The sequence below is a fragment of the Corvus moneduloides genome, chromosome Z (genome assembly GCF_009650955.1).
Source record: "Corvus moneduloides isolate bCorMon1 chromosome Z, bCorMon1.pri, whole genome shotgun sequence".
NCBI lineage: Eukaryota > Metazoa > Chordata > Aves > Passeriformes > Corvidae > Corvus > Corvus moneduloides.
In genome coordinates this window covers 38,222,454-38,242,476 of record NC_045511.1, presented here as the reverse complement: position 1 = coordinate 38,242,476, position 20,023 = coordinate 38,222,454, and the positions used below count along the sequence as shown (strand labels likewise).

At 37.8% G+C, this 20,023-nt stretch overlaps 1 protein-coding gene and 1 long non-coding RNA gene across 3 annotated transcripts in view; one reads left to right on the top strand and one right to left on the bottom strand.

Annotated features, from left to right (window-relative positions):
- The window catches only part of DAPK1 (death associated protein kinase 1), an 87,356-nt gene that overhangs the window by 45,911 nt on the left and 21,422 nt on the right, over positions 1 to 20,023 (top strand). The window contains exons 4-16 of one of the 2 annotated variants that reach the window (XM_032095687.1): positions 7,397 to 7,535; positions 9,371 to 9,500; positions 9,786 to 9,834; positions 9,979 to 10,005; positions 10,430 to 10,582; positions 10,723 to 10,768; positions 12,432 to 12,521; positions 12,929 to 13,021; positions 14,590 to 14,709; positions 15,624 to 15,722; positions 16,527 to 16,625; positions 17,784 to 17,882; positions 19,264 to 19,461. In XM_032095687.1, coding sequence (XP_031951578.1) covers positions 7,397 to 7,535; positions 9,371 to 9,500; positions 9,786 to 9,834; positions 9,979 to 10,005; positions 10,430 to 10,582; positions 10,723 to 10,768; positions 12,432 to 12,521; positions 12,929 to 13,021; positions 14,590 to 14,709; positions 15,624 to 15,722; positions 16,527 to 16,625; positions 17,784 to 17,882; positions 19,264 to 19,461 — 1,342 coding nt within the window. The remainder of the gene's footprint in view (positions 1 to 7,396; positions 7,536 to 9,370; positions 9,501 to 9,785; positions 9,835 to 9,978; positions 10,006 to 10,429; positions 10,583 to 10,722; positions 10,769 to 12,431; positions 12,522 to 12,928; positions 13,022 to 14,589; positions 14,710 to 15,623; positions 15,723 to 16,526; positions 16,626 to 17,783; positions 17,883 to 19,263; positions 19,462 to 20,023) is intronic. The other variant, XM_032095688.1, reaches the window with a different exon arrangement.
- Positions 4,869 to 7,398, bottom strand: LOC116437681. The gene is made up of 2 exons (XR_004237413.1): positions 6,463 to 7,398; positions 4,869 to 5,926 (listed from the first exon to the last, which is right to left on the bottom strand). It is a non-coding gene; the product is annotated as an uncharacterized LOC116437681 (long non-coding RNA).

Sequence of the window (20,023 nt, the reverse complement as noted above, 5' to 3'; positions counted from 1 at the left end):
ACTGTCTTTTCCTCATCTAACTTAAAACCTTAATAGTTTTCTTATTTTTCCTTTTATCACACAAATAATGGAATTAGTCAAAATTTCACAGTACTTTTTTCTATCCAGCTGCAGCAATTGGAGTCTGTTATAAGTTAGCAGTACTAAGATATTTCTAGTGAGCTCTGCTGAAGCCATCATTTTTTCAGGCTTTGCAGGCTAGAAAACACAGATGTCTCTGCACAGTGATAATTATTTTCTTTCCTCAAGCATGTTTTGCACCTACTTGGTTCCCCTTTTTCTGGCCTTGGATGCATAATTTCTGTCTTCCATTTTATTTTCTCTTTCACTTTATTATGTCTTTATTTAGACTGCAGACATAAACTATACTAATTTTTTGGTTCTTTGTGGTGCCTTGGTTATGGTTTATTGCTGCAACACAAAGAATAAATATTTTCATCCTATATTCTATAGTATTTTCTTAGAATTCACAAAAACAATGCAGGTAGTCTCTTTTTTAAAAATGTCTTGATAGCAATACCTGACTCCTTTCACTTGGAAGCTGTGGATGGAGTTAGGTTTTCATACTTTTCTCTGCAAAGAACATAACTTCATTTCTGAATTTGAAAGCTTAAGATGGTTAGCTCTTGTCACATGGTTCTGAGTGATGATTATCTGTTTTACATATTTTTAATAAATAGAAAGCTTTGAAAGTACTAGAGTGAAATGACATTAACTTAGAAGCATTTGTACGTTAAATACTAGGATTTATGCTTCATTTGAAAGCATAAACTTTCTTTTAAACTTAGTCCTATGCACCCCATTGTCTCCAAGTTTCTACTCTGTTGGTAGCTTCATATTACTAACCAAAACAGAACAGTGCAAGGAGAGGATGATACATCCCTGTATAAAAAATTATGACCATTTCATTAGTTGATCATTGAAGAGTAAATAAGGGCAAATAATTATGAACTCTTTAAATTCCTCTTCTATCTCATTGGGGCTTTAATTTAACCGTTTACAGTTATGCTCTGGAAGAGAGTTATAGCCTATCTTCCAGAGAAGCTTGAAGTCATCACAGGGTTTCTTTATTTTTCAGTTGTCTTTTGGTTGACATACCTCTGAGATTTTTGTTAACTTTACCTGTAAGTAAATAAGAAAGTTATTCTCCAGTAGCTTTGCACCAAAATTTGAAAGGAGGATTAAATGTTTTGTGCTTCTGGGATGTAACAAGAGGTTAGAAAACCCTGTGACACTAATTTGTAGATCTTGTGCCCCCTTTGGAATTCAAAATCTTAGATTCCAGGCCCACAGATAGATGCACAGAGAATACGTAGCCAGGTTAGAAAAAAGGCTTGACAGGGCTGAAAGAACAGGCTCAGAGCCTATGTGACTCTGCCACACACTGAGCACATCTTGAAGGGAGAGTTGGTTTCTATGTGCTGCAGTCCCTGAGCAAAATGCTTGTCCCTCTTGTTTGCTAAACCTGAATGCTCCTCATACATTAAATCTGAATGTTGTGGATGAGATCAAAATACTAAGGCACTCTGCTGGGCCAAAGTAACCAGCTGCTGTATCCAGACGCCGGGCACTTAAGGAACTTCAGTGATGGAAACCTATATACCAGCAGTGTTTGCGTGCAGGAAAGATTCACAGGAACGTTCAGGCTTCCCCCTTAGTGGGACTTAACTGCTTAAGTTATAGTCCAGGTTTTGATATGTGTGTTCTGGCTGGGCAATGAGGCCAATGCTTCTTGTTTGGTATAATTGAAGAATTTAGGCACACTAAAGAGAGGATTTCATGACAGTTAGTGTCTCTAATAGAAGCTGGACAAATGAAAATGAAAAGGCATGGTGATGCTGTAACATGTCTAGCTGATAGCTAGATAAAGAAAAATTGAAGTGCAGTGTTGTTCAGCCAGTCGGTAATTTAATGAGCTAGCAGCCCTGTTCTGCTCTTTCAAAATGTTTGGTACACTTTGTACTTCTGAGGAGTGGGTTGGTAACTGCACAATTCATAAAGGCAGTGAAATGAAGTCAAATGTAAACCCCCTTATTCTTACATAAAAAGAAGTAATAATATATGAATCTAGTCTTGGGCTGACAACTGCATAACTGGCTGTCATACAATACACATTTGACCACAGAACAGGGAAAACATTTCTTTTACAAGCTGACAGAATAAATGTTTGGACTAGAGAAGAATTTAGATAATTTATCAAATTGATTCTGTTTTAAAACTGGAATAAATTGATAGCGTGCTTCTTTAACTTAGTTTATGTTGTTTTGAAATCTAAGCAAGATAAATGTTTCTTCAAGGGGCTTGGGCCTAGATTTTGGGGTTTGTTTTTAAATTTTTAAATCCATTAGGAATCCTTAGATAATAATTAATTATAATTTAGGTGCTATTGCATAATAAGCAGTGTGATCATAGCATATGACTGAGTCATTAAGAGGTGACCACGCTGACTTTGAAGGTTAATTGATTCTAAGTTCCCTGGGTATGTTCCCATAATGACTTCCTCTGAGATCTGGCGATAGTTCTGTTTCATGGTTAAGAAAGCCTGGCAATTTGCAAAAGCACTATCCAGAAATCTTTTTTCCATGGGCGTGATGTATTTTCTTTCCCAGAGGGAGGTGTGTGGGTTGCAATCACATCTGTCAGCCTTCCTTTGGGAAGGCTGGGAAATGCTTTTACCACTACTGCATTTTATAAGAAAGAATGAAGTCAACTGAAAGCTTTAATTTACTTCTCTCATTTCAGGAAAGCTAGCACTTCTGCCTAGAAATATCAGTGAAATAACACATACCAGATTTGCTCTTAGTGAAAATGTTTATACAAAATACTTCTAAAAACATGTGCTCTGCTACTTTAAAACAATATAAAAGGTCATGTTATAACAATTAAAATAGATTTACTCAGCGCTTATGACTTTCTGTGTTATACATGGTCAATAGTACATTAGAATTAGGTAGGACTAAGATGTGACTGCCGTAAAGCACAATTTTATTGAACATGATATTTGAACAACATATTATGACTGCAAAATTATTACTTCATTTAATGTAAACAGAAAGTTTTTATACAGCAACGCTAAAAAATGAATGCTTTAAAGGAAAACAGTATGTGAAGATGAACATGGAGGCTTTGCAGTCATGAAGGAATTTAGCTGTGACTTAACTTGTAATCAAGTTTCTCTGTCAATCTGAATGGGTATAGGTTGCTGTCCATCCTTTACTTACTAGTATTTTGGCAGTTAGAGTTGTCTTAGGGCACAGAGGAACGGGTCAGGAAGCTGTCTGGTAATTCCTCCCAGCAAACAGAGGAATGGAACAGAACGAAGCTCTGTGCTTCCTGGGGATACCGGGTAGAGATACTTCAAAGTCCTGTACAGGAAGAAGCACTGGTGCTTGGTGAACCTCTAGCCTCCACTCCCCTCAGGAAGCATCTTTCTCCATCTGGTGGTTGGGGGCAGCAGTCTTTTAGATGTTGGCTGTGTGGGCTGCTCTGTAGAGGACCAAAGGTGGGCTGGGAGCAAGTTTGTGTGGCTTGGGAAACCCATGCAATGGTCTGGTTTCAGTCAGGTTTCAGCAGAGAGTTTGTGCATCAGCAACCCCAAAGCCAATTTAGAAACAAGGGCCCGTTGTAATGGAGGTGGAAACAGTGTACTTGGTAGAAGATGATGTTCAAAAAGACCAGCCGAAAGGGCTGATGTATGGAATTACCTGTGCTTTCTTCTTTAGATTAACACTGGTTCTGTGTGTGAGATGGGATGTACACAGGTTCCTTGGTGGTATGGGGCTCTCTGCTTGCCTTCTGGTTCCACTCTTAAAGGTGACTCTGGGTTACTAAAATGTGCAGTGTTTGCGTATTGTGGGACTGTGTTACACTGGCTGAGGCACAGGACTAGACTTGAAAACTCAACAGCATTTTAGGACGCTTGTGAAGGCTGCAGTAGCTTACACAGCCAGTGTCTTTACTGGCTTCTTCTAACCCATTTCATCATCTGTAATATCTGGAAGTCTAGTCAAGATCATCTAGTTATTCTACATATATAATCCAATTACGAGATCTGTGAAACCATGCTCTGCTGATAAATCTGAGGACATTGTAATTCAGTCAATTAATTGTGGAAGTCAAACTTATAAAGGATGTTGAGTGTGGACCTGTATTAACCTTCCATGACTCACTTGAAGATTGCCTTGCAGTGATACAATGGATTTTTGTGTGCCCGTGGTAGTATAGCTTAATATCAGACCTTCCTGAGTCAGCAAAATGGTAAGGAATAAGTAGTCTCCTGAAGAGCATGAAGAGGAAGCTGAAAAACACAACCTCCCATGAGGACATGGGTCACTGCCTTACATGTGTGAGAAGGGCCTCCCTAGAGGTTGCTGGGTGCAGAGGGACCTTTCTGGGAAGCCAGGTGTTTCTGAGCTTCCAGGTGAAGCTTTTTATGCATGCTAGTATAACCTTTTACTCATCATTGCTATAAAAACCCTTTTCTCTCATGCCTTATGTCCCTACCAGTAGAAGTAAACAGCAGGAGCAGCTAGATGGGCACTGTGCTTGCCAGCTATGGCAGCACACCAGGGGAGAACACGGGTTTCTGAGCTCGCCCCCACAGCTGAGGAGTTACCAGCAGGAGAATTCACAGTGGCCCCCTCTCTGAGGTGAACCCACGCAGGATCTCCTCCTAGACATCAAGAGTGAGATGTGTAATATGAGGGGGCACACCAAAGTCCCACAGACCAGAGGTACAGCTGCTTCTGGAACAACGCTTTGAGTGCATTACAGCCCATCTCTCCTCACTCGCCTACTCATTCAGCAAGAGCTGCCAAGTCACTTAGGGTGGCAGTACTTAAGAATCACACAAAGAAGCACACAACAGATTGGAAAAATCTACCACTTTTTCTAATGAACTTCCAGTTTTAAAAAAGAAAAATCATTTCGAGCTTCTTTGACCCTCAGTTTCGAGATTTGCAAGCACTAGGTATATTACCTGTGAAATACAGATAACATTTTATTGCACACAATTACAAGGCTTATGATATGTCATTAAAGAAATGTCACTACAATTAACCTGTAGCAAAGACAGAAGAGTAGTACTCAGCAGTACAGAATCTGAATAATTCCAGATAAAAAGAAGCTGAAGAAGCTCTTTCCATTTTACAAATGCAGATATCTCTAAAAGTTGCAAACCTTGGGAATTAAATCTTTCTTTTGGGTCTATAAGGAATGTGTACAATCAGTGATAATCATAGATGACTACTAAGTTTCACAGACTGCATATCTTTAAAATGCCAACAGGAGTAAGAGCGAGTTTTACCGGCCATAAAGCATGACACCACCTGTGTGACACTGTCACAGTCTGAGACTGCAGGGCGGGCAGCACAGTACTTGGAGAGGGCATTGCTGCAAATGCCTGCCTGAGTACTTCTCTTGTATTTGTGATTGCTGATGACTGACTTAAGCACCAGCAGGAGCTTTTGCTGTTTCACAGGGTTTTGAGCTGGGTGAAAAGCAGGACCAGATGCAGTCTTTTGGTGCAGTCTTACAGGCTCTTCCTCAGCTGAGGATCCATCTTCTCTGGTTCCCCAAACTGCGATAGCTAGCCCAGTGCCAAACCATGCTGAAGGCATTCAGGTGATGGGTTTTGCTGTGGCTGCTGTAGCCACAGTGAGTCTGCCTGCTCCATGTGGCATGGCTGTGCTCCAGTTTACAGCCTTTCAACAGCTGCAGCCAAAATCCACTTGTAAACACATGGAAGCAAGCTTCACGTGATGCTAAGGCCTTTAGTCCAATAACTGGAAATGAATGTCACCGTTCAGTGCACTGCTGCAGAGATACAGACATTAGCCTGAAAATATTTTCTTTTTTTTTTAATTCAGAAGCGAACAATGAGAGAATATGCATGTGTGTCCATTTGTAAGATGCTTCTGACCAGTCTCTGTAAAATAACAAGTTGGATTTAATCATTAGGAACTCCATCTTAATGTCTCTACAACCACAAAAATTTATTAAAATGGCCTCGTCCTTCCAGTCTATAATTCTTATATTTTAATGGCACTTTGTTTCAATAATTGCTTTCATGCAGAAAATATTACAAGACAAATAATACCCAAAACAATACTCTCATTATTGTCTAGGCAGCTCAATGAAAGCTTCAAGAACTCATTAAAATACACTTTTCATGCAATTTGCATTACAATAATGCAGATCAAGTCTCTTAAAAAGTAGACATGATAAAGAAGTCAAATGTATTTCCAGAAATTTGCCCAAACTATTTGCCTATTGTTATATGTTAAATGCTGCCTCATGTTTCATAATCAGAACTTTAAATTGTGAACAGATTTTTTTTTTCCCCTGCAGAAAAGCAATAAAAATTAGGGTCCACTTTCTGAATTTGTTTAATATCATTACAATGCAAATTACAGGGGGTATTATGACCATTTTTGCAATCTGTAAGGCATTTCTAAGTAATACCCCTGCTTTCACAGATGGGAAAAGTATTTTGCCACAGTGAGCAGTCATCTCCTTATATGTCCTTCAGCTGAAAGGTGTTTTTCTGTTATTTAGGAATAGCTGTAGTTCTGTTTCTTATCACTTCAGTATCTCTTTATGCTGTTGACTGAGTCAAGAGCTGCTTGACGGAGCTGAGAAGAGGGTCATCTTCTCTTTATTCTTCTCTGTCTCTCAAATGGAAAAATCCAGATGTGCTTATGTACCCTCTCATACCTCTTTTCTTTCTGCTGTGCAGCTAGAACACTTACTAGAAACAGTCTTAAGGGCTTTTCATTGTAGAAAAAGTTAGAGTACAAATACATTTTAGAGTACAAATACAATATAGGTGCTGCTTGTAATACGGTATTCAAAGAACAGAAAATATTTTTGAATAGTTGAATGCTCTGAAGAGTTTAGAAACTAAATAGTAGGACAGCTGCCAATAGATATTTCAAAATAAGCTTTAAATTTTGTATTTTTCAATGAGGGTGTAGAAATCTAATGTTTTACTGATATGAGCCAATTCATGTTTTATTTTCTAGCTAATGTAATGTGTTATTAAAACATTAGTATGTTTTGAGTCTCGCTACTTCATATTTAATTTTATTCTTTTAAATGTGCATAGAGAGTAGGAGGCCTTCATTTAAATTCGGATACTGTCAAACATGTTTGTTTGGGTTTTCTAAACTTTTTTTGGTCTAAAAGTAAGACTCTTTTTACCGTATTCTTTTCAGGGGGAGGGAGGGAATAACTAACTCTTTTGGGTGTTGAATTAAGTAATTTTCATCATCTTTTCTGATATTTGCAACCTTTGAAGCATCTGGATCCTTGTCAAGGCTGGTTAGAGGATAGCTATGCTAAAAGGAACCCACTGGTTAAAACAAGCTTGTCAATAACTCTGCTTCTGTTCTCCAAGTGTTGCAGGTGGGGAGCTCTTCGACTTCTTAGCTGAAAAAGAATCTCTCACAGAGGAGGAAGCTACAGAATTTCTCAAGCAGATACTTAATGGTGTTCAATATCTCCACTCTCTGCAAATTGCCCACTTTGATCTTAAGGTGTGTTGAACAGATGAAAACAGCTGTAAGCAATATCCATTAAAGCCCTCTGTAATTCTAGCCACAAATCAGTCATCATGCAGACCTTGGCCACAGTTTTGTTTTGCTAGCTTATGTAGATAGGGGAAAGCTCAGCCATTGGAAAGAAGTTACTGAACTGTAAATAGTTCCCGTCTGTTCCCAACGTAAGATTCTTCCGGGGAAATGGCAACTTCTGACAAAACTAAACCATTCTGAGAAAACAAACCTGAAATAAAAATGAGGATTGTGATTTTTTTTTTTTTTTTTTAATGTGAATGGGATCTGGGCGAAACATTCTTTTTTAATTGGGGGGAGCGTTTTTGGCACTTAATTGAAACTGCACTAAGTACAAGGATTGTTGTGGAGCAGGCAGCAGATTCTTTCCTCTTCTGTCTTTTTCCCTTTTGTGGCTTTTTTGTTCGTTTTCAGAAAAGCTGTTAATTGCATCCTTTTGGTAATGAAAGCAGAGCTTTTTGTATTTAAACTCAGCAACTGCTTTTTAATGTTTCAATTTCAAGATCTTCCCCCCCCCCCCCGCCCCGTAAGATTTTTTTTTCAAAGGTAGACAACTAAACATTCCCTGAAGCCTGCTGAAATGGGCAGCTATGTCTATAAGAGAAAAAGGAGGCATGATTATTTCATTACAATTGAAATATGGTTCAGAAAGGGGGATGAGGTAGGGAAGGGAATGGATTTCAGGGTAAGCATACCTTTTCCAGTTTCATCAGCTCAGTAATATATTTGGTCTTCGTATGACAGTCAGCAAGAAAAAAAATTGTAAAGCTAGAAAGGAATGTATTTTTTAGAGTATGAAATGTGAATTTTTGCCAATGTGTTTGTAATTGAACAAGTCATCCTTGGATACACTAGATACCAAAAACTTGTGTGTTAAAGTGGGCAGCAATGTGCAGACCAATAAATATGCAATAGAAATGCAGGAAGGAAATAAAGAAAATTACATTTGCACGTATCAGGTCCTGTGACTGGGAAAGAAAGGTGAAAGAAGGGTGATAATGAAGAGCTGTCCTTAATGATTCCAGAAGCCCTTAACACTCTGAATAGGATGGATGTAGGTACAGGACCTCTTCAGAGCACACTAGCTTATGGACGACAGGATACGGAGTCTAAGTAGCTGGTTCTGTGTGCTCGCAAAGTGATGCAGTGTAGAAACAGGACCCTTTGCTGATAATCCTGACATTTCATCTTCTTTGTTCTGGTTTTGCAGAGCTTTGGTGTAAAGTAATATAAAGTCCATATTTCAAAATAAGCTAGAAAAGATGGAGAACCTTCTCTTTTTCCCTTTTTTTTAAGTGTGTTGAGCCTTAAAATCTGGGAGCTGGACCACTCCAGAAGTTTCCCTGGAACATCCAAAAGCAAGAAGATACACCTCCCTGATTGCTTACGTGGTGTGAAAGAAACCTCTTTCAGGGACTATAGTTTATAGCGGTTTGTTTCCTGCAAGCTCCCAGCAGTGCTGGAATGGCTGTAGCACAGGGCATGTCACCTTTACTGGGGACAGTGTGTTTCTCTTAGGGTCAGTCCACATGAAAACTGCAATTGTGATATCTACAAGAAGTAAAATCTTGGCTTTGTGGAAATCACAGCGCTTCCATATGAACATGAAATCCTAATTTACGGTAGTGAACTTCTAGCATATGATAGATCATAATAAGAAAAGACAGGATTTTTCCACCTAAAACACAATTCAGGGGTCTAAAGGAGGTAAAGAGAAATGTTCAGTGCTGAAGAATACTGGTCCACAGTTCGTACCTATGTGTAATCTCTCTTTCTTTCCCCCTTCCTCCTTCTCAAAGCCTGAAAACATAATGTTGTTGGACAGGAATGTACCGAAGCCTCGAATCAAGATTATTGACTTTGGTTTAGCACACAAAATTGACTTTGGAAATGAATTCAAAAACATCTTTGGAACACCAGAGTTTGTTGGTAAGAAAACTGTTGTTTCTTCAAACTATTCTTTTTCAGTCTGTGAAACAGTGTTAGTGGCTTATCTTGGCTTGGCTGATTTACAGATTTTGAAATTTTTTGTGTAATTTGTGACATTTTGAAATTTAAATAAGCAATTTGTAGTGTTTGATTTCAAATTAGACTTGCATTAAGGTGTTTTTATCTATCAGCATCTTAGCTTATTATCTCTGACATACATAGACTCAGAGTGAGACTTACATCTGTTCTTTGACTAGGTACTTATCTTGCTGCTTTTTCCTTTAGCTCCTGAAATAGTAAATTATGAGCCTCTTGGTCTTGAAGCAGATATGTGGTAAGTTATTGGATCTTACTTGAAATAAGTCTCTCATGATTATGCTCATGTTCTAACCTTTTTTTTCTCTCCTCTCTCCCTCTTTCCATCTATTTTCCTCTCCTCTCCCTCATCCTTTTTCTGTTTGGTTTACCTTCAATCCAGGAGCATTGGTGTAATAACTTATATTCTGTAAGTACCAAAATCTATGGGTGTTTCTTGAAAATGCTGTTGTTTTTTAATTCTGATTCTATCCTCTGGGGTTTTGGTCATGTCTGTACAAATAATTCCATTCTGATTGCACATCATGATTCAAGTTGTATGATCATGAAAGCAGTAATTTAATTATTGAAAGAATTGCCATTAATCAGCATTGATGAAGCATGGGAAACTGTCTTCAAATCTGTAGGTGATGTTCCTACAACTATATCTTAACCAGTATTCTTTGAAATTACAGCCCAGTTTTTTGCCCTGCTACATCACATCTTCGTGAAAGTACATTTGCAGCATTAAAACAGAAAAGAAAAATGTTATTTCCTACTGTTATTTGATCTTAGAGGGTTGAAGCAGCAGTGCTACAACATGTAATAAGAGGAATGTACTATCTTTCTTGCAGTCTAAGTGGTGCATCTCCATTTCTTGGAGAAACCAAACAGGAAACGTTGGCAAATGTGTCTGCTGTGAATTATGAATTTGAAGAAGAATTCTTTAGTAATACCAGTGCCCTAGCTAAAGACTTTATACGAAGACTTCTAGTCAAGGATCCAAAGTGAGTTGTTTTTCTTGTGTGTGGCAGTTACATCTCTAATATTTCAAATTACATTATATTTTGAGATGTTAGTTTAATAAACATAAAACAGTATGTATTTTTTAATATCTGAAACAGTTCTATTTTTTATTCTCTTAAAGGAAAAGAATGACTATTCAAGACAGTTTGCTGCATCCTTGGATCAAGGTTAGCATGCCATTCATTCTCTGTTGTCCTGCTTTTAATCATTCTTCATTTCATACTTTTCAAGTTTTCTTAACGTGGAAAATTGTCATAATTGTTTAATGTAACTTACTGTTTTGGAAAGCTGTCTGTATGAAAGCTAACATATGCAGAATGTGGGCTTCATTAATATCCACTCCGTGTGAGTTAGCAGTTGGGAAGTAGCCCACTATGGGAATTAAACTCATGCTCAGACAGAGAAGCTAATCTTCAGAGAGCATTGCCCTGACAAAGATACAGTCTCTGAAACCAGTCCAATTCCCACTAAGTTTTCTTCTTCTAATGCCCTTATTTAGACTGGGAAAAAAGAGTAATCTCTCTTCTGTCCTTTCCTTTTAGACTGAAGAGAGCAGTTGATGTGGGTTGGTGGTCCACTTCCTTCTTCAGTGTTTCGGTGTTTGGTTTGGATTGACCCGTTGTGAAGCTGCTAGGTTGAGAGGGAGAAAATGGCACCTATCATTCTTCTTAATGTGTGTAGTAGTACCTGGCAGTTAATTTTTTTAATTCCATATCACATTCTGATTATGAGCAGTAAACCCATTCAGTGCCATTGATTTCCCAGTATGTGGAGATGCTCAGTGGGTATCTGATCCCATTCCACTTCCCAGAGAATCAGTTAGCAGAATATTTATCTGTGCCACAACTGCTTCAGTTCACAGTACAACATCTAAGGGCAGGCATTTCTACATCAATTTGCCAAACTACAAACTTGACCATGCTCTGCTGACTTTTTGCTGAGGTAATCTGAAATAGTTGAAATGTGTGGAACATACTGACATGATATTTTAAACCACTAAAGCAAGCAAGGTTGTCTCTCTTGGACCAAGGTCCACACTCATGCAAAGTGACAGGTTGTTTTGTATCCTATTATTTTGTTTTATACCTTAATTTCCAGGCATTTGATTCCCACTTCACTGGTCATATCCTCTTTTCCCCTTTTCCACCACTATCTTCACCTGCATTTCCATGTCAGGGAAGGTTGAAACTATTTCCTTTCTAACTCAAGCCTTTCCATGATCTGTGATATATATATATATCTCCATAAAAATTATTTTAAGAATGGGATCATAAGATGCAAAATTTGGTATGCTTCACTAGTCATTAGTACTTAGTTTTAGCCTATGAAAAATTTGAAAGGATGCAGGCTTAGAGCTTGCTGCACTGGTAGGTGGGATGTGATTTTGTTTGGGGAGGGGGTAATTGTTCAGCAGCATCCAGGTAAATACACTGAGACTATAACAAAGATTGTCTGCATTTAAAATCAGTCAAGAAATTTTCCCAGAAGACAGGATTTACTTGGAAATCAAATGCCTCTATCAGGGAGGGAGGTGGAGGACAAGGCTGAATGTTCTGATGTTTGAAGGGGTATTTTGTTTAAAATGTAGAAGCATATTTTGGTATTGCTTTCTTAGGTCTGGATTTCCCTTATGGCATTTTCTTAAGAAATTTCATCTCTATGCCACACTAGACTGTGAATATTAAAATTATGTGCTTACAATTACTTTATTATTACAGTATGATTGCAGTACTATTATTATGTAAGTGGAAGTCATCGCTGAGGGACAGAGTCTTACCTGCAGAAATCGTGGGATTTTTTAGAATGGCTTTATTTTCTTTTTGCTTATAGCCGAAAGACACCCAGCAAGCACTCAGCAGAAAAGCTTCTGCAGTGAATATGGAGAAATTCAAAAAGTTTGCAGCACGACGAAAATGGAAAGTAAGTCATTCAATGACACATCAAAATGTTGGTGACATACAAATGAAGTAGCATTGCCTGTTCCAGGGAAAGGTCAGTGCATTTAAGAGTGGAAAAGAAGAAAGAAGAAACAAAATCTCCCATTGCTGAGAATAAATTAAGTGCTTGAGTATGGTAGTATGGGAGAGGACTTCTTTGTTAATGATATGCATACAAATGCTTGTGTGTGGATGGTTTGCTTTGTGCTTCTGCTGGATTATAAATAACAAAAGAAGTTGAAGATTCAAATTCAATATAAAAAGGAGATGGGGGTGTTGAAGTCAAAATTCACATTGTTTTGCCAAGTCCTTTAAAATCTCTGCAATAACAACCTATCAGAATTTTCTAATTTTTTTACATATAGCTTTTTTCTTATTATTTTTATAAAGCAATCAGTGCGCTTAATTTCCTTGTGCCAAAGATTATCAAGATCTTTCTTGTCCAGAAGTAGCATGAGTGTCGCTAGAAGTGATGATACTCTGGTAAGTGTATATATATTTAGAATGCTTGATCATATATGAACTTCGCCAGTTTCTAACTAACAGAAATATTAGGCTCTTGAAAATTTGCATAATTAACTAATCTCATAAGTAGATTTTAAGACTGCAGAGGGCAGTTATCCATAGTTTGATCTTCTGCATCTTGAAACTTTGAAATTGAACTTATCATGCTGAGGCTGATAGCTGGTGTCAAAAATTTGTTTCTTGATTTTGAAGTTTGACTCATGAGGATTTTTTTGTACTGTAACAATTATATGGTGGAAAAGTGTCATCTGAATTTTACTCATCATTTACATCATCATTGTGTAGACTAAAATAATATTCCTTATATTCCACTTTTTTCCACCGAACATTCAAAATCATTGAGACCCTCTTAGATCCAGTGAATGCTAGACAGCAGTGTCTCAACAAGCAGTTATTTAAGGAGGAGACTTTAGAGTTGGCCAGTATTCAGTTTGTGGTGTTAGATACGACTAGAGTTGAGTAGTTAGGAGTAATTGCTCTATTTTTTGTAATTGCAAATGCTTGTAAATCCAAAAGCATTCTTCTTAGCTTACTCTACAGTTTTTAATACATGCTTCACAAATTCCCTGTGATCAGCAAGGAATGTGTGTTAATATGTTTAGAGCTGGGGAATATCATCTTTTCTGTGCATTAATAGGATCAAACTTCAAAAATTCTGCAAAGCCCTTTTTATGCATTCAGTCTTCTCTCCTGTGCAACTCCATGCTCATGTTTCTACTTATTCTCCTCTTATCTTTTGGCTTCTGTGCTCTTTGTTCTCCTCCTCTTGTTCTCCTTTCCCTACCCACCACCCCCCCACCTCAGCTATCTGTATGCCTTTTAACACTGGATCAGCATTTCACACCTGTGTTCCAGCAGAAAGGATTATTGCCCACTGTTAGTGTCCTAAAAAAATCTGAAACCTCAGAAGAGAGGAGTTAAGAGCAAACCAAATAATGGGCTCTGTGAATTTCAGTTCTTTGAAATTCTAGTGCATAGGAGAAAAATAAAGTTACACTTGCAGAGGTATCTAGGCTCATTACTTGCGTTCTAGATTTTTAACTGATCTATTTGAATAGATGAAAGCTTGGGCCAAAGTACCTCTCCTGTGCCATATTTCTGGATGGCACAAAACCTGATACTTCAGTTGGTATTAGTGCGCCTCTTCACATAGAATTAATTTCATTTTAGGCAAGTATTGCTTCAATTGAAACCTATCATCTATTTTTCCTATGAGGAAAAAAAAATACACCTAACAAAAGAATTCTATGTGGAATCTCAGTGAGTAATAGGTTTATGTGTGAAGAAGAGGGAAGCATATTTTACTAGGAAAAGTGGGGGGGGGGTTGGTGTGGGTTTTCAAATAACATACATACATGCTAGCTATATGCTTCATGGAGGATTACAACTTGCAGCTGAAGCACTCTTTTACAAAAATAATATTTAAAAAAAATTAGGTTTTCTTTTTTTTTGATGTCTTGGCAGCTGTTTAGATAGGGATTTTTCTTAAAGCTAACAATTTTTCTTCTTTCGCATTTAATTGCAAGGACGAGGAAGATTCTTTTGTGATGAAAGCTATTATTCATGCCATCAATGATGACAATGTTCCTGGATTACAGCACCTTCTGGGATCTCTGACAAATTATGATGTCAATCAACCCAACAAGGTAGTGTGGGTCTGTGTTGAGGTGTGAGGTGTGTGGGGGACTAGCTATCACCCTGTTGGGGAGAGCAGTGTGGCTGTAAAATAGAAATGTAACACCTGAAATGAAGACAAGGGAATGGGAAGTAATTCTGCCTTTTTTCTAGGAGAAATTTTAATGTGCTTTGTGTTCAGTCTTCTCAAGATACATTAAAATGGAGCCCAAAATGGGATTTTTTGCCTAGGCCTTTCAAATGTATAGCTCAAATGTATTGTCAGGAACAGTGATGTATGAAATATCAGCCTTTGCTCTCAGTTGCAGTTGCTGTTTCTTGTGGCAGATGAGGATGGCAGAATACCTAGGAATAACCAGACTGCCAAATCTGACTTTACAAAGCATTGTTAGAAACGGAAGTTGCAAACTGCAGAGTTGCAAGTTGTCACACTTTTTTGCATGGTTATAGTGACCTTCATTACCAAGTACTTTCAGAAATATTCATGAAGAGCAGTAGAGAAGTGAAATGTATGTTATTTTACTGTGATGGGGTCTTGAACCATTTAAGAAATCACTGTATTTTTTGTTTTAATGGGCAGTCCAATTTAACTTTCCAAAATGTTGCTGATGGCTTGTGTCTGAGCTGCAAAGAGATTGCAAAGGGGGACGTTCTTGCCAAATGAGGCTAATGAGAGCCTAACAATATTCCTGATTTTAAAAGCATAAATTTACTGTGTGATATATCATAAATTCATCTCAAAAATACAGAAAATGGCAATAAATTTTTTTGAATAAAGGGATAAATTATTTTCATACAATATTTCCTGAAGACTTAATTTGAAAGTGGAAATCCAGAAATGCTATTTGATACCTGCCTTCTATTCCACTGTTTTCTTAATCCTTCAAAAATTAATTTATCATTCTTGCTTGTATTTCATTGTTAGCATGGAACACCTCCACTACTGATTGCTGCCGGCTGTGGAAACATTCAGATGCTTCAGTTGCTTTTAAAGCGTGGATCTCGTATTGATGTTCAAGATAAGGTTGGGTTTCTGCTTTGTCAACTGCTCTTTTTAAGTTTTTTTTGTACAGTTAGCAGGAGACAAGTAGTTCAGACCAAGCGGTATTGGAAATTAAAAACTACTCTGAGCTGTAGATCCTGTTTTCTGTCTTCACAGCAAAAACATAAAAGCAAGTCTTTAGCAATTTCCTTTGTTATTAATACATATCCTCTGATTTTCATCACTTTATTAGCTGAAATCATTTGAATGATACTAATCTTAAAATGTAGTTCACGCTTACAAAACCACATCAATTAGTTCAAATTAGTGATTGCCCTAAAACACAATGGTGAACTTTATTTAATATAGAATATTAATAGAAAAATGAATATTTTAGCCATGGGGAATATTGCAACTAAAATTCATATTTGATGGAGGATGTGCTTTGCAACAAGCTTTTTTTCCAAATGTGCTGTAACAATTAATTTATAACGAGCTTGAAGAACTGTCTGCTTCTCCATCTAATATATGGTAAAGTAAGCAGAAGAAAGGTTTTTATCTCATGACTGTTCTTTCCAAAGAACTCCCTAACAAGGGAGAAGAGGATTAATCTTGCAAAGAGTTAGTAATCCTGTTAATCATCCTTGCATAGAGAGGTTTTTGTTGTCACTGTCAGTATGTGGGGTTGTTCAACCAATTTTAATTTTTTTTTTTAAGTGTTCATATAAGTTTGAGTACCTTTTCAGTGTGTCTGTGTACAGCTAAGTGCACATATACCTCAGCTGAAAATCTGGAATCAGGATTTTAACTTGGTCAATAACATCTGAAATGAAATATTTTTGACAGGCTGGATCTAATGCAATCTATTGGGCTTCACGACATGGTCATGTAGAAACGCTGAAATTTCTCAGTGATAATGAATGTCCTTTGGATATTAAGGATAAGGTAAGAAAATAACTCCTTTTTCACACAGAGGGCCTTTTCCTATAACTTTATCTTAGCAAAGAGAGGGTATTTCAATTGGAATAGTTTTCAGCTGTGCCATAATTCCAAAATTTGACTGGCTTTTTTAGTGTGGTTTTCTAAGTTGACACATAGGGCCGTGATAACAGAGCTTTGAAGTAGCTGGATGTACTGATTATTTTCTTGACAAATGTTAGCCAAGTGTGCATGTTAAATGTGGTGAGTACATGGTGGGTAGGTGGGGAAGTACAAACCTAAATTAATTTCCACTTGAAGACTTGATTTCTCATTGGAACTCAGGATGAAATCGTGATTTGGTTTTTCATTCCTCTTGATTGAAAATCACATTCGTCTGACAAGTAAATTTGACTGTTATTGAGTATAAGGAAGCCTAACAATTTATACCTGATGAGCACTTACCTTGTCTTCAGCAATGTTATTTGAGCAACATATGCCCTAGAAACTAGTTGCTGTTAAATTTTTATACTGTAGCAATGATTTTATACTGGCCAAAGCTCCAGTACAGAAGCAATTATACTTGTGAAACACAGTTTGCTTTGTTGAGGAAACTAATGCAAGGCAAGGTACAGTAGGAAAATTGTTGTTTGACTCCTGATAAGGCTACTAGGTAAGAGGTTACTCCCTTAATAAAAATACCGTTTCTGCTTTATGTAATTTCGAAGCAGAAAGTGTTGCAAATAGTTAGACATAGTAACCAAAATGTGCCAGGGTACACAAAGGTGTTAGGCCAGCTCTTCATACTTGAATATATAGGGCGGGGAGGGGTGCGTATGGAACTATTATGAATAGAAATGGGTCATCTGTTTCAACACAATGCACACACAGCTTCCTCCTCATATTGCTCAGAAATCCCATTTTGGCTGTGATCTGGAACAAATAAAGCAGGAAAATAAGTTCTGGAAAGAGAAAGCCTTTGAAGAAATAACCTACCTGCCAGGTGTTGGTGTGTCTGACACGTACAACCAGTTTGTAAGCTCTGCTGACGGAGCTGTGTGGCTGGGCTACGGAGAGGGAGGAGTATCCTGTGCAGGATTCAAGGCATTCAGGCTGTACATGGTGTACAGGCAGTGTATATCAGGGGGTGACACATTACATTGGCATGTTCTCCTGTAATTGCAGTCCGGGGAGACCGCTCTCCACGTGGCAGCTCGGTATGGGCATGTGGATGTGGTTCAGTTTCTCTGTAGCATTGGCTCCAATCCAAACTTTCAAGACAAGGTGAGTCATGAGCACTGTCTGCATTTTTTCAACAAATAAGGCTTTATATAAGTGGTCAGAACTTCAAGTCTTCCCTTTAGCCTCTAGCATGTTTGCAAACGAGAATTACCGAGGTTTTGATAGCTCTTAACAGATAAAGACTCTGAAAAACCGCGAGAACCAGCCTGTGCTGTAAAACACAGGTTCTCTCAAAAATGAAAGCTTAAAGGTGGAGAAACAACTCCATGAAGCTGTGGATGGTGGCGTGTGCTCTGTGAGTTCGGCTAAAGATTTTTATTAGTTTTTGCCTTGAATTCTGCTTGGTTTTAGCAGTCACAGAACTTTTCTGCAGTGTCAAGGACTCATTTTTGAAAATGAGAGGGCTCAGGAGGGTTTCTTTAAAGGTCTGAACTCTTGTAAGAAAACAAGGAAGAGAAGGCTTAATAGAAAAAGAAAATCCATTATTTGACTCTGTATGCGAGTTCCACAAGCCTCCCCAAGTGCTGCGTCCTCTAGGACTTCCATTTTATTGTTTGAGCAGCCCTAGTCTGAGGGAGGACAGAACATGCTCTTTGTCTATTTCTTTACACTCAGATTTTTACAGAAACTGTGAATACAGTCCAAGTCCTCTACTACTGTCAGCCTCAATTGTCTCCTCTTTGATATTTGCCAGGTACAGAAAGGATATCCTATTTCTTAGAATTTGATAGAGCTGGTTCTTTGGTGGGTTTTAATTCTCTCTGCTTTTTCAGTGGGCTACTTTCAGCATGTTTTTATGAAACATTTGAGGTTTTTAATGGTGTTCCACATAACTGCTCTGACATACAGTGAATTGAAGTTGAATGTTTTGAAGTTTCCTGGGTTCAAGCAAAAAGCAAATTAGTACTTCAGTTGCAACTGAACTCCAAATGCAAACAGTTTCAAAGGCTTGTTGTGATGTGTCTTTAAAGGACTCAGGTGTCTGAGTACCTTCATTCCTAGAACACTGGGATATGCTTCTGAACACGGTAAGCAGAGTGACCTGCCTCAAATTGCAAGTCTAGTGGGATTTGCATCTCTGTGGTGATCGATCTGTTTTAAACACTGGATTAGTCTCAGCACACAGGATATAGAAGTTGTTTGTGAACAAGGGTCTGTTTTCAAGTGAGAGAGCCTCAGGAGCACAGATAGATTTAAAGTAGGATTGCTGACACACAAGGTACCATAACCACTTGTATGTCAGCTGAAGTTATTCTTGCTTTTAGAATGTCAGCATTAGAAATTACAACATCTTTTTATAGGACTTACTTAGTAGACTGTCTTTTTTTTTTTTTTCCATACCATCTTTTTGTCTTTTTAAGTGGGGGAATTGTTCTTCCTTGAGTTTGGTTCAGTATTATTTTTTGATTTTCCATGTCAATAGGAAGAAGAAACCCCACTGCATTGCGCTGCTTGGCACGGCTACTACTCTGTTGCCAAAGCACTCTGTGAAGCAGGCTGCAATGTGAACATTAAAAACAAAGAAGGGGAGACCCCACTCCTGACGGCATCTGCTAGGGGTTACCATGATATTGTGGAATGCTTGGCAGAACACAGGGCTGACCTTCATGCAACAGACAAGGTTAGTTATGTCCGGAGACCACAGGGACGTATCTCTCAATTGCTTCATTTGAGTGCTGCAAGTCAGCATTGTTTCCACAATGCAAATTTTCATAGCAGTTTGCACAGAGCCCATTGATGGCTGCAATAGTCTTTAAAGTTGTCCACTGATGGTTATTATTCCATGATTGGGTTTTTGCTGATCCATTATTTCCTTCTCAGTTATCATCTCATGAGTAACACTCTTTGAAAAATGGCAGGAACATCAGGTTCTGTAATTTGCAACAAGCTGTTAACTTCAGAGAAAAAGATGGATTTGCTGTTGGTCTTTGATTCCTATGGGTTGGATAAATCACACCCATTTCCAATAAGAACTATTTAAAAATATTACTCTAGTTGATTCAGAATCAGTTTTTGTCTTTCATGATGTAATCCAAATAAATAAATTTAGAATTTCATTGCTTGTATTTTTGGCGTGGCTGGCCTTTTCACTACCTTTATTGCTAATATTAACAAAATAGTTATTAAAGTAAGTTCAGAAAAAGGTTTTCTAAAATAATTAAATTGTTTTTTCCAGTTACATT